General features: G+C 40.4%; 2 protein-coding genes across 3 annotated transcripts; both read right to left on the minus strand.

Annotated features, from left to right (window-relative positions):
* Window positions 1–4,414: 4,414 nt before the first annotated feature.
* LOC115747277 (protein TIFY 10b-like) lies at window positions 4,415–6,109 on the minus strand. The gene is made up of 5 exons (XM_030683368.2): window positions 5,461–6,109; window positions 5,272–5,368; window positions 4,972–5,107; window positions 4,823–4,880; window positions 4,415–4,717 (listed from the first exon to the last, which is right to left on the minus strand). The coding sequence occupies exons 1-5, from the start codon at window positions 5,814–5,816 to the stop codon at window positions 4,549–4,551; spliced, it is 816 nt and encodes a 271-aa protein (XP_030539228.1). The 5' UTR covers window positions 5,817–6,109; the 3' UTR covers window positions 4,415–4,548.
* A 407-nt stretch (window positions 6,110–6,516) lies between these two features.
* Window positions 6,517–10,975, minus strand: LOC115747274 (probable sodium/metabolite cotransporter BASS1, chloroplastic). 2 transcript variants are annotated; one of them, XM_048272501.1, is made up of 7 exons: window positions 10,391–10,975; window positions 9,578–9,718; window positions 8,808–8,963; window positions 8,601–8,722; window positions 8,406–8,516; window positions 7,499–7,559; window positions 6,517–7,233 (listed from the first exon to the last, which is right to left on the minus strand). In XM_048272501.1, the coding sequence occupies exons 1-7, from the start codon at window positions 10,799–10,801 to the stop codon at window positions 7,051–7,053; spliced, it is 1,185 nt and encodes a 394-aa protein (XP_048128458.1). In that variant the 5' UTR covers window positions 10,802–10,975; the 3' UTR covers window positions 6,517–7,050. The 2 variants fall into 2 exon arrangements, with proteins under 2 accessions (XP_048128458.1, XP_030539223.2); XM_030683363.2 differs by having other exon boundaries at window positions 8,355–8,516; window positions 10,391–10,974.
* Between the last annotated feature and the right edge of the window lie 1,222 nt (window positions 10,976–12,197).

Here is a 12,197-nt window from a genome sequence, read left to right on the forward strand (position 1 = left end):
TAGATAATAAGATCCTAATCGGGATATTAATGACCAAGCACGATCACAGCAACAATTAAACACACAAAGTTGAAGCTAGATACCTTCAGGATGGAATTCAGTGTAGCCGTGATGTCTGGCAAGACCTGAAAGCTTCTTGTATTGTGGCAGAGGAAGAATTCCACCAGTAAACATTCCAAACTCATACCTTACATTGACACATGCCTTTTTTAGTTTACTATATTTTATGAGAGGCTACTTTTAGTGAAACTGGACCAGAGGCAATTGATAAATGGACAAATGGTATACAGAATTGTTAGTGAAAACCAAGGTTATGGATGATGAGATACAAAAAATCCCATACTTGCTTTATACGCTTAAGGGCTATCTATAATTTATTTTAAAAGCTAAAATCTTAAAGCCTTTAAGTCGTATCCTCGGAGCCAAAACTTCAAACTTGCCTCTAACAAGGTTTTGCTATGAATAGCCTCTACCTACCATTCATGGTGGGGTAGGTCTAGATAACTCAAACCGTTGTTCAACTATCAGGTTGGGATTGATGAGGGTTCTATATACCAGAATAGAGAAAGAGCCGTCAGAATTATAAGGGAGGAGAATTTGGCCAAAATGTGTTACAACCATCAAGACCCTAGTTTTTGGCTTTTGCTTTTCAGAGGTTTAGCTGAATGCACATAATCGAGAGATGCTTCCAATTTATCTCCAACGATTCAGAGGTTATGAGGCATCTATCAATAGCTCACATATGTGCTTTTATTGTCATATGTACACCAATAGAATCGTAGATAGCAACCCTTGATCATATCTTCTAAAGGGAATGATCGAGTAAGATTAACCGAGTCGACAAGGTAGCGAATTGTCTCTATGCTCCACAAATATTTTGTCCAAAAGTTCGAGATAGGGTGGCGGATTCGTCTCTCATTTTTAGCATTTTAACCTCACCATTCATGATTTTGTTCGGTGTAAAACAAGATAAGCACCATGACATGAAACTAAAATCTAGATAGGTCTTAAAAAAGTTCTCTCTACGGCGGCCTCTCTACGTCATGTTCAAATTCCTATTTGTCGTAGAGCTCGCTTGGCGTAGGTTTTGATCATTGGAGGCTGTGCGCTCTTGTCTTCTTTCGGACAATCCAAGGATATTTTGAAATTTTCCTCTCCGTCTTTTTTGCTGCAATCAAAGGTTTGATGCACCACCATTTTGTTTTTTGCTATCAACTCTTCAACTCTCAACTTGATGTGCTTGTCATTATCCCATTCTTAGGTTTACTAACGGGTGGTGTTTTCATAAACAGCTACAACATCACGATGCCAAAGACGTAGACATACGTGGTTGTCTAAAATACAAAACAAACAAAAAAAATTCTTTGCCAGAACAAGCAAATAATCATACAATTAGCTTTTGATAGCTTTAGTGATGGACAAACAATAATCTATGAGCAGCTAGTCAATCATTGTTGAAAATCAGCTAGAGGTGTACATATCATCCTTCTCTAACTTTTAACGATGATTTGACTAGCTCCGTTATCGTTTGTCCATTCCTTAAACCATTAAATGCTAGTTGTATGATTATTTGCTTGTTCTGACAAAGAATTTATTTCGTTTGTTTTACATTTTAGACGACCACAGATGTCTACGTTTTTGGCATCGTGATGTTGCAACTATTAATGAAAGCACTAGCTGTTGGTAAACGTAAGAATAGAACGACGACAAACACATCAAGTTAAGAGTCAAAGAGCTAATAGCAAAAGACAAAATGACGATGCATTAAACCCTCGGTTGTAGCAAAAAAGACGGACAGAAAAATGTCAAAAATAGCCTTGGATTGCCTAAAAGAAGACAAGAGCGCACGGCCTTCAATGACCAAAACCCACGCCAAGCGAGCTCTATGACAAATAGGAATTTGAGCATGACGTAGAGGGGCTACCGTAGAGAGAACTTTTTTAAGATCTGTCTAGATTTTCATATCATGATGCTTACACCGTTTTACACTAAACAAAGCCATGAATGATGAGGTTAAACACTAAAAGAGAGACGAATCCCCAACCCACCCCGAACTTTTGGGCGAATATATTTGTGGAACATAGAGACAATTAGCTACCTTACTAACTCAGTTAATCTACTCCATCATTTATTTAGAAGATATGATCAAGTGTTGCTATATAGGATTCTATTGCCATAGATATGACAATGAAAATACGGATGCAAGCTACCGATAGAGGCCTCATAACCTTTGAATCGCTAGAGAGAAATTGAAAGCATCTCTCAATTATATGCATTCAGCTATTGTACACCACCCTCAACAATCACAATCCAAGTATCTAGACCTACTCCGCCATGAATGATAGATAGAGGCTATTAATATCAAAACCTTGTTGCCTAGCTTTTAAGATTTTAGCTTTTAAAATAAGCTATAGCTAGCCCTCATGCATACGAAGTGAGCATGAGTTCTTTTGTATCTCATCACCCTTAAACTTGATTTTCACTATCAATTCTATATGTATATTATTCGTGCATACTTAAGAAATAGCAATTCCAAAGTATCATGAATGTCAAGCCAGCAAATCCCGCACTTTTCGAATTTATCCATACTAGATTTTACATATTTTGCTACTTGCAATAATTGCCTCAAATTAAATCAAATTCAAACTCTCAATGGTCAATAAAAACCAAATAATACTATTTTTTACCTCAACATACAGAAAGTACCTCAGATCTTTGTTCTTTGACTACCAAACTATTCTTGAAAAGCTCGCCACATGTTATTATTTGTTCATTTATTAATTGCATAAAGTAACTTTATCTTGATAAATAATAATAAACTTAAAAAAGCGTCAATGCGTCTCTCTGAATAAACTTTGAACAGGATTCTATGGTCAGTCCACTACCCCAGATGCCGAACGATATTCACTTCTAGATCAATTTGGAAATAAATGAATTGCTAGCCGTAGAATATTCCTAACTAAAATAAGAAGGTTCAGACAATTTGACCTAAGTAAAAATAAAAAAGGACGTAAGAAATGAAATAATTCCAAAATAAAACTCATCGCTAGAAAATTAATACAGAAACTTCTCACCAAATGCAAACCTGCTCCAGAAGATGATTCCGCATTCGCTAAACTGGAAGCTGCAGGCAAATTGGGGCTCCGATCCGTTGACGACACACTCCCAGGTGACACACCGTCGGAATTAGTCCCATTTTCGACCATCTTCCAAACACCGCATCGTCCCGAGGAACACCCATTTTGCTCGGAGCAAAAGCCGTTTCCTTCGTCTTGCCACCACTGCCGGAACTCCAATTCGCTGATCCCGAACTCCGATCCCCGATATTCACACTCGACCTGGAGAGGTTACTTGCCCCCCAAACCCAACCCCTTCTCACCCCTAAACCCTAAAAAAGGTCTCCTGCGGCAGCGGCCCAGACCGCGTCTTTATCCTATTCAATCCCAATGAAGAAACCAATATGGGCGACACCGAAGAAGGCGCTTCCTTTTCTTCGACCGGGTTTGCTGCTGCCGCTGCGATGGTCCCTTTCTTGGACAGGGACCCAAGTGACGAGCCCGACTTAAAAGACATGGGGTTGTGCTTCTGCAGGGTTCGAGCTTGGTTTGGCTTCCGGGGAGGGAGGAGGGAGGGGGGGATCGAAATTCGAAGGTTCTTTTGGCCATGGACGGCGAGAGAGAACAGTCGACGGACGCGGAGAAAGATGGAGAGAGAGTGTCCAGAGAGAAAGACTCAAGGAAGAGACTAGACCCCTATACATGGGGAAGCCTTCCCATTGGGCTTTACCCAAATGCCCTACCATATCTATCTTATCCACCTTTTTACCCCCTCCATCGGTTTTTACTCAAATGCCCTTCTGTAATTCACTTCCATATCCATATGAGCGAATTATTATATCTTTATAAACATGTCATTCCAGATTTCTAGAATTCATGGGTTGTTGGTATTATTTGCTTAACTGAACTAATCTTTTATTTCTAAGTTTGTTATATTCTAATTACGATGTTAAAATGAGTTGATAACATAAAAATATGATTTGTTGAAAATCAATAGAGAGATTGAACTATTCTCGCTGCGAATTAAGTAACGACATGATAAAAAAAAAATTGAGATTCTTTTATTATACCAAAAATTAATTTTATTTCCGACCGATTAAGTTTATTGCAAAGTTTCGTTGACCATTTAATTACATACCCATATTTTGTCATGAAATAAGCTTTTCATTGGAGATAATTGTATTTGGCACAAAGGAAATTATTATAAAGCGATACAAACGGAGCCAAAGTATTCGCATTGCGAAATTACAGCTACTTGAAATCAGAAAGCACTCCCAAGTATCAAGGATTTGAAGAATGGAAACAGCGCTCATTTATCTATACTCCATTAGTAGTAGGAGTACATTCAACTCGGAGAATTCACAGGAGATGCCGTTGCTAGTTATAAACGATGAGACTCGCTAAGAACAAACAAGAAGTGTCTGTGAAGATTATTGGGTGGATAGCAAGAGTCAAATTGTGACTTGGAGACAGATGGCGGTTGGACTTGATGTCATTTCTTAGTAGCTGATACAGAACAGAGGAATCCCGATCGCGAAGGGAAGGGCGACAGAGGAGAGCAATGACGATTGTTCCTCGAAGCACTCGAGCCCTCTTCTTCTCTTGGCTCCATTTCTTGGTGTCTCCTACCAGATGAACAGTTGGGGTTTTTGTTTGTAATCCTGTGAACCATGTTCCCATCAAAGAGCAAGAAACATCAGCCATCTCTCGCACAAAATGTCCGAGGAGGGATCCTGAGAAAGAAAGGCAAATGGAAAGACCGGTACCGATCATGACGCTTTTGAAGAAAGAGGCAGAGCGAATTCTTTCTTGCCATTGGAATGTCTAGTGAGGAAGAGAGAAAGGGTGAGTCCAGCTCAATTCGGGGACATGTATGCCGAGCTACGAATACACTGTAAAGAGAGAACACTTTTACCTCCTTGCAGCTTGCAGATGGAAGGCAAACCAATCTGCTGCGGATGAAGTGGAATCTTCCTGATTATATCTGCAGATTTTGCCACCACAGGCTTCGTCAAAGAGCTTTCACCAGCTAGAAGCATAATCGCCTGGGCCTGCTTTTTGCCATCTTAATTAGCCACTTCAAACACAACGGAGATCAAGCATGACTTCGGCAAAAATCAGAATAACGTGAGGGGTGGACATGAGAACTCCTGTACATGTTATGCAAGAAAGAAAAACAACCAAGAGGAAACCAAGTGTATGCCTGATCATGCACCTTATCAACAGGGACATCATTGTAGACATTGACGGTGCCAGCATAGAATATGGTGAGCTGCGACGTTGCCGAGTTGCAGTCTGAGGTCTGTGTATTCCTGAACATCACCATCTTATGGATCCGACATTTCCAGGCAGCCCAACCGGTGGAATTAAAAGATTTCGAAATTTGAACAGGGTTTCGAGTTACCTCATTTGGGGGAACAGCTCTCGTTCAAGAAGAGTAGCATGCCGAGGTCCATTGCATCCAAACTGTGGCGGCAGCAAGGGCTGCCTGCTGCTCCCTGGTCTTTCGGCATCTGTTTTCGCCTTAGTGATTTTCTTGGTTGGAGCTTTGGCGGCCATGTTTGTGCTGTACGGATAAACGCCGTGAGAAGCTTCATTGGTCAACTTCAGTTCAGTCTTTATATCACCATGATCACGTCCATCATCGTCGGAGTTTGGTTTCTCCTGTGGCCATTTGCTGCTTCCCTGCTTTTCAGTTTCAGGAGGATCGATCCTCATGAAATCCTTGGTTTCAGGAGGTGTCGTCGACTCAGGCTCCATTTTTTCCTTTCCCTTCAGTTGTTAAGGTATTAAACCGAAAGTGTTCCATGGATTGACTCTCCAATTGAGGATTATTCTTTGTACTTGTATCACGTTCATTCACTGGTATATAGACACTGACGCCCCCAAGTCAGTCATGAATTGACCTATTCTATGTGAGCAGGCTTTTCGATGGATTCAACGTGAACGGTGTTCTAAAAGGAGAAGAAAACAAAGATCAATCATTGATGTGGAGAAGGAGATGATTGGCACATCAATCATCGTTCGCCATTTTCGTGATTTTTTTTTTCTTTTGCTCTCTCCCAAAGAATGATAACAAACAAAAAACAATCCATATTACGAGCTTCATACCAAAGACATCAAAATCATATTGTATCACATGCATTTATAGATACGTACATCGTGTTTATGGATATGTACATCAATTACATATTTATAACCCGACTTTCAGGACATTCCATGCAAAAACAACTGAGTAAAGCAGTTTCGCAAGTCACATAAAGTATTTCTTTTCCAACGATTGCACAAACGTTGCACCGCCTTAGCAAATTCTCAAGCCCTGCATTCGGCCATTAAAATCACAGAAACACGGTGCACCCACCAGCTGCAAATAGCGAACATCTTATTTGACATTTTCTGTGGCACATTCCTGTGATAACAAGTGCTGTGGAAATCGTATGTCACCATCCAGGCCAGCTGGTCCACCTATTTTTTTTCCCCCTTTCCCTTTCAAAGTCCTCACATGAAGTTAAACATTAACAATAAAAATGGACAACACAAACCCCACACGCTTTCCCCATGTCATGTTGCATAATACAGGATTGGCAACAAGGAGGTCTTGTCTGTTAGTAAATAGCAACCTCTAGGCAGTAGTTGGGTTTCGAGAGAGAAGCGCACAAGACAACCCACAGGACATTCGGTGTCGTCCATTGCAAAGCCTTCTCCCTGGTTTTCCCCCATTACCATTGTGGCATGGCAACCCTCAAAATAAGAAAACAATCCAAAAACAGGAGAAATAATTAGCCATACTCACACCCACAAAGAACCAATTTTACATCGTTCACCTAACTTCCATTTCCACTTCGGAAGTGACTAGATCCTGAAACTTGTATGTAAACTCGTCGATGAAATTCATTCTATCCGATGTAAGCAAGAATCGAAGTAAATGAAGAATTTGCGCCTATGGGTCTTCATATAACCAATATCCTCTGTCTTTTTAAGCAGCAACTTTAAGTTAGTCATTTATTTGAGGAGCAGTTGTCTGATCAGATGGATCAATATGTCTCCAGATGAAGCCTAAACTGCTTCCCATGATATTCATGATAACCGCAGACATGGCTGGAGGTAGCGCAACCAAAGGTGAGGTGAAATGGGAGGTTGCTAAAACCACGCCCAATGAAGAGTTCTGCATACCCACCTGCAGTCCAGTGTGTAGGAGACAAATGTTATAATAAGGAACATGTTAGCCATGCTAAACAATATAGGTACATTGCGTTATTTAAAATTTTTATGAGTTAAGTCATTCCAAGCAATCAACAGAACTGAAAATCTAAACCTCTCAAGAATTCTACAGTGCCCAAACGCACACACAAACAGAGTAGAAGTCTACTAAGTTTCTCTATATAGGGTTGTCAGAGAGCCTTGGACAATGCCAAAATCACTGAACATCAATGAGAAGTTACCTCAATAGACACTGCTCGCCTTTGTGGTTCTCTAGACCCGCAAATTGCTGAGGCTATGTACCTGCAGATAATGTAATGAAGTATATGTATTAGATGCAGACATTGTTACACATAACCAACAGTCGAAGAGTAGAACTTGCTATAGTAGTATTCTGCTGAATATGCCAGCAGGGCAAACCTGTCAAGCGATTTCCTTAGTCTAGAAAATGTGAATCAGGAGTTAACATAAGGGTGATCATCACACACACGCGCGTGTGCATGCTTTTATTTCGAAACATTACATGATCTCCCACTTATCAGGAAGTGAATGACGAGGTCTTTTGTTCAGTAATGAATTGCATGATCATACATATCTGGTACAGTAAAGAACAACTTCCATCTTCACATGCATAAACCAGCCACACATGCATGCCTCAGTATAATTTCTTGGTTCTCATGTCCTCTTTATTCAATTTACAGCTTGACTAGAGTGACAGAATCTGAGGATATTAACAGGAACTCAAATGAATGAGACAGCCAAGGACGTTCAACCACTCTTCTAGGGATATACAGCCATAAAGGCAAGTATCTTCTTCTGAAATGAGAAGCTTACCAAATGTGAACAGTATGTAATAAGCTGAGACACTAGCTTCCCCCAATGCACCTCCCCCTACCCCCGGCCCCCACCACCCCCCCCAAAAAAAAAAAAAAACCACTCACTTGCACAGGCACTAAAGAAAAAAGAAACAAAAGAGAAGATCATGGGACCACATTATTGTGCCAAAGAGTGAAATATACAAGCAATACATTCATCGGATATGTAAACAAGATATTATTTAAATACAATGTGAAAGATGGAACAAAGGTGAGTACTTACCCCAAAAAAAAACCAGCAAAATGCAGTAGTAGCACAGAAAGTATTACCAACCCTAGTTCACCAGATAATATTGCCTGAACATGAGCAAACGTGGAGAGATCACAGGCTGATGAAGCACCAAGCAATGAAGACTTGAGTCGGACCACATTTTCCGAGAATACACTAGAGCCACCAGATATAAAATATACATGAGAGATGCAATGTAAGAGCAATGACTCCAAGTCAAATAACACAGATGAACTGTACCTGCATGCTAGTAGAGAAGATGCCAATACTGCAAAAAGTGGTGCAAAAGGAGTCACAACCTTCACCGCTCCAGGAAATGCACTTTGAAAGTACGATCCTAAGAGAATTGGAGCAACTACCACCTACATAAGAAAAATACAACAAAAAATATAACCATCCATGCCGAGCTTGTCGGTGGTGTCCTCACAAGCTGACTTCAGATCATACCTGCATGGTGCTGATGGAAAGTTTAATGGCATCAACAGGAACATAAGTTCCTGCCAATATGTTCGTCAGGAGAGGAGTAAGAAGTACTGCTCCGAGAGTGGTGCAAACTGTCATCACGATAGATAGAGGAACATCCCCTTGAGCAATTAAAGTAACCTGAAATGTTACTTCAGAAAATGGAAATGTATGGAGATATCATCGAAATGAGGCATTCTCAGTTATAACATGCTTGCTGACTGCATTGACTGTGAAAAGTAAACCAAATAAAACATCATTGTTTGCCTCACAAATACTATCATTGGACACCATTCAACTCAAATGGATTTGAACCATATCAACTACAGTATCCGCCTTGTATCCATTCAACACCTTCAGCAACACGTGGCAGGGTCAGATGACTCTGACTAGCCGTCAGATCTCAACAGTCCACATCCCTCAGTTCCCTCATTAAGACACATAACATGTACATATACCAGATAACTGACAATATAGCCACAAAAGAACAAGCATACATCAGGCTCGTGCTTGATTACTTAACAAACTTGACCCTATGCTGCGTTAGTAAGTGCTTTAAATTGAGTTGTGACTGATAGAGTACATTCTCCAGCCTCAGATGCTGTCAACTGGAGACTGAGCCTATATTTTGAAGAAGCTTTTAGACAGCACAAAAAGCCATACTATAACCACAGGAGTAATTGGACGAAATTTATTTTAGCCACTATTTGCCTCTAGATTGCTGATATAATGGTGCGTGAAAAAAGAAGTCTTACCACATTGGAAGCAGTTCCCCCGGGGCAACAAGCAAGCAAGATCAAACCCACTGAAAGAGGTGGAGGAAGCCCCAGTAATCTACTTATTAAGGTCCCAAGAGCTGGCATAATAGTATATTGAGCCACACATCCAAAGAGTATCTGATTGGTAAAGCATTGGCAAGATTGTACTTAGAAAAAATAGTTAAAGATATAACAACAATGCAGATGAATGAGGCGTGTATCGGACATAGCTTCTCGATTGCACTAAAGGGAGATCATGACTTCATGTTCAGTTCACTGTAAGAATGCTGTGGGAAAAATAGACCATTCTACATCCCATTCATTTTTTTTATGAGTGCTTCTGCCACAACATTAGAGGAATATTGCAGCATTGCTATTGTATCAATAGTCCTCGATGAAAACTAATTGTTTCAGGAACCCGTGCACTTTTATGAGTGTGAACTTATGATAGACATACTATGAGGTATAACTGGACCACAACAACCCAACTCAATGCCATTAAGCCCAGGACTCCAAGACATAGAACTAGGCCTACTTTTTAATTGTTACCGTGTTAGCTCTTCCATATTGGAGAACCGTCAAACCTTATGGAAAAGAGAACTCGGCTAGATCCAATAAATTTCTCAAGAACAACAAAATGCAACCAATACCCAGACTTTTACTCCTCGATATTAAATTTGAAAGAATACACTGTAAAGGGCATCCGAGAAGTAAATCATCAACATTGACCAAATTCTCTGTCTCTGTCACCCTCAATCTCGGCGAGTGACCGTTTAGAAGGAATAGAATTTCCGAGGAAAATAAGATTACCGAGAGAGGTCTCTGCAGGAAGAGAGAGAACAAGTCCTTGAGCTCGAGAGTGAGACCCATGGCCAACATAATCAGCCCAAGCGACAAGCTATACGAGGTCGGACCTCTCTGCACAAACCACTGAAAAGCAGAGGGCTTGAGGCAAGCCACGACCCCTCCGACGCTCACGTAAAGAGGGTAAAGGCTCGCCGCAGCAGACAGCGCGTTTTCCCATCCGGGTCTCGCTCGGGTCACCGACACGTGGTCGGAGCCTCCAGTCACGCATCGGATTGGGGATGAAAATATAAACTTTAAGGGAGAGGGACAGTGGATTGGTGATGGGTTGAGGTTGGATCGAGAGAGGGGGCTGAATCTGAGATGAGATGGTGGCGAAGGTGAGGAAGTAGGAGTGAGTCTGAAAGATAGAGACATGGTAGTCGGTTCGGTTTGATTCGATTCGACTGCGCTAAGGAAGCTAGAACTGCCACTACGAGTCTGCACTAGCGCAGAGCTGCTTCAGCTTCTTGGACTTGAAGGTGATAATTATAAATGATTGATATTTGAGAGAGAGAGAGAGAGAGAGAGAGAGAGGCTCCCTCGTCCCCAAGGCATGCCAGGAGATGTCAAGGAAATCTGAATGGCATGTTCTGTCCATTCAAGCCCCGTGGGGACGGTCCCCATGTCTCTAGCTTTTTCAGTCGTCGAACAGACATAAACATAAATTTGCCTTCTGTACGAAACATTGGAGCGCTTAATCTAAACTTGACTTACATATTGAAAAGCCCCATCAGTATGAGGCAGTGTGGATTTACCTATGAAGTACGTCATAAGTGAATAATAAACATTTTCATATGTCGAGTGTTGTAAATTTTATATGGAATTTCATAGGCTCAATGCTCGTCGTTATTTCTATTTTATATCAATGTCCCCTGCTTAGAAACTACGTGTGAAAAGCACTTTCAAATGTGATGTAGTTTAGGGTGTTTGTGGTAATTTGATATTTAATAATTAGAAGAAGACAATTTAATTATGTGGGTCTTACAAGTTTACAAAATTCAATTAAGATTCGCCCAAGAACCACACCCATAAAGGAGAATAATCATATTGGTAGTGGTAAAACTACTTATTATTTGGAAAATCAAATAAGCAGAATTATATGGTGAGCGATAAAATTTCAAAAATATGTTTCTAATCATACGCTTTGATGATTGCATAAAACTACAATAATGTATTTTTAACCATCATAGCAAAGTTTTATGGGACAAGAACAGCAGCAAGAGTGCCATAATTTTCGTACATTGCTCACTTGAATGTTATAACTTTTTTTTGCTCACTTATGTGTCACAAATTTGAAATATCAATTATTTAAGTGCCATCGGCAATTTGCCTTGCCTAAAATCCGACGTGGAAGCCTGAAAATCTAACATGGCACCGCCGGGACAATTTTTTGAATTTTTTGAATTTATTGGATTTTTTTATAATTTTAGTTTTGGAATTTTTAATCCTTTGATTTTTCTTTTTCTTTTCCATTTTTTTCCACGAAACTGTCGCCTGCAATCCAAGGCTTCACAACCCCACCTGTGGTCAATAAGGGCATCAGCGAGGCCGCAAAGCCTTCGACCGCTGCGGTTAGTGAGCCTCGTCGGGCCTACAGCTCAAAAAAAAAAAATTATAATATTTTTCTTTTTTCTTTTCTTTCTTTTTTTGAGGGTTTTTTTTTTTTTGACCTAGGGCTAGCAAGGGCGTCGACAGCCTTTCCCTGATTTGGACAAGGGCGTCCGACCCTAATTAAAAAAAAATAAAGAAAATATAATATTCAAAACATTCA

The sequence above is a fragment of the Rhodamnia argentea genome, chromosome 11, assembly GCF_020921035.1.
Source record: "Rhodamnia argentea isolate NSW1041297 chromosome 11, ASM2092103v1, whole genome shotgun sequence".
In the NCBI taxonomy this organism is placed as follows: Eukaryota; Viridiplantae; Streptophyta; class Magnoliopsida; order Myrtales; family Myrtaceae; genus Rhodamnia; species Rhodamnia argentea.

Excerpts from the sequence above, each read along its gene's own strand:
- LOC115747277 (XM_030683368.2), bottom strand. The coding sequence starts at position 5,816 with ATGGAGCCTGAGTCGACGACACCTCCTGAAACCAAGGATTTCATGAGG. Across the intron at positions 5,108-5,271 it reads ATGATGTCCCTGTTGATAAG|GCCCAGGCGATTATGCTTCT; the intron begins GTGCATGATCAG and ends GGCAAAAAGCAG. Across the intron at positions 4,718-4,822 it reads CTTCAAAAGCGTCATGATCG|GATTACAAACAAAAACCCCA; the intron begins GTACCGGTCTTT and ends CATGGTTCACAG.
- LOC115747274 (XM_030683363.2), bottom strand. The coding sequence starts at position 10,801 with ATGTCTCTATCTTTCAGACTCACTCCTACTTCCTCACCTTCGCCACCA. Across the intron at positions 8,723-8,807 it reads TTTCCATCAGCACCATGCAG|GTGGTAGTTGCTCCAATTCT; the intron begins GTATGATCTGAA and ends TTTCTTATGTAG. Across the intron at positions 7,234-7,498 it reads GGCGAGCAGTGTCTATTGAG|GTGGGTATGCAGAACTCTTC; the intron begins GTAACTTCTCAT and ends ACTGGACTGCAG.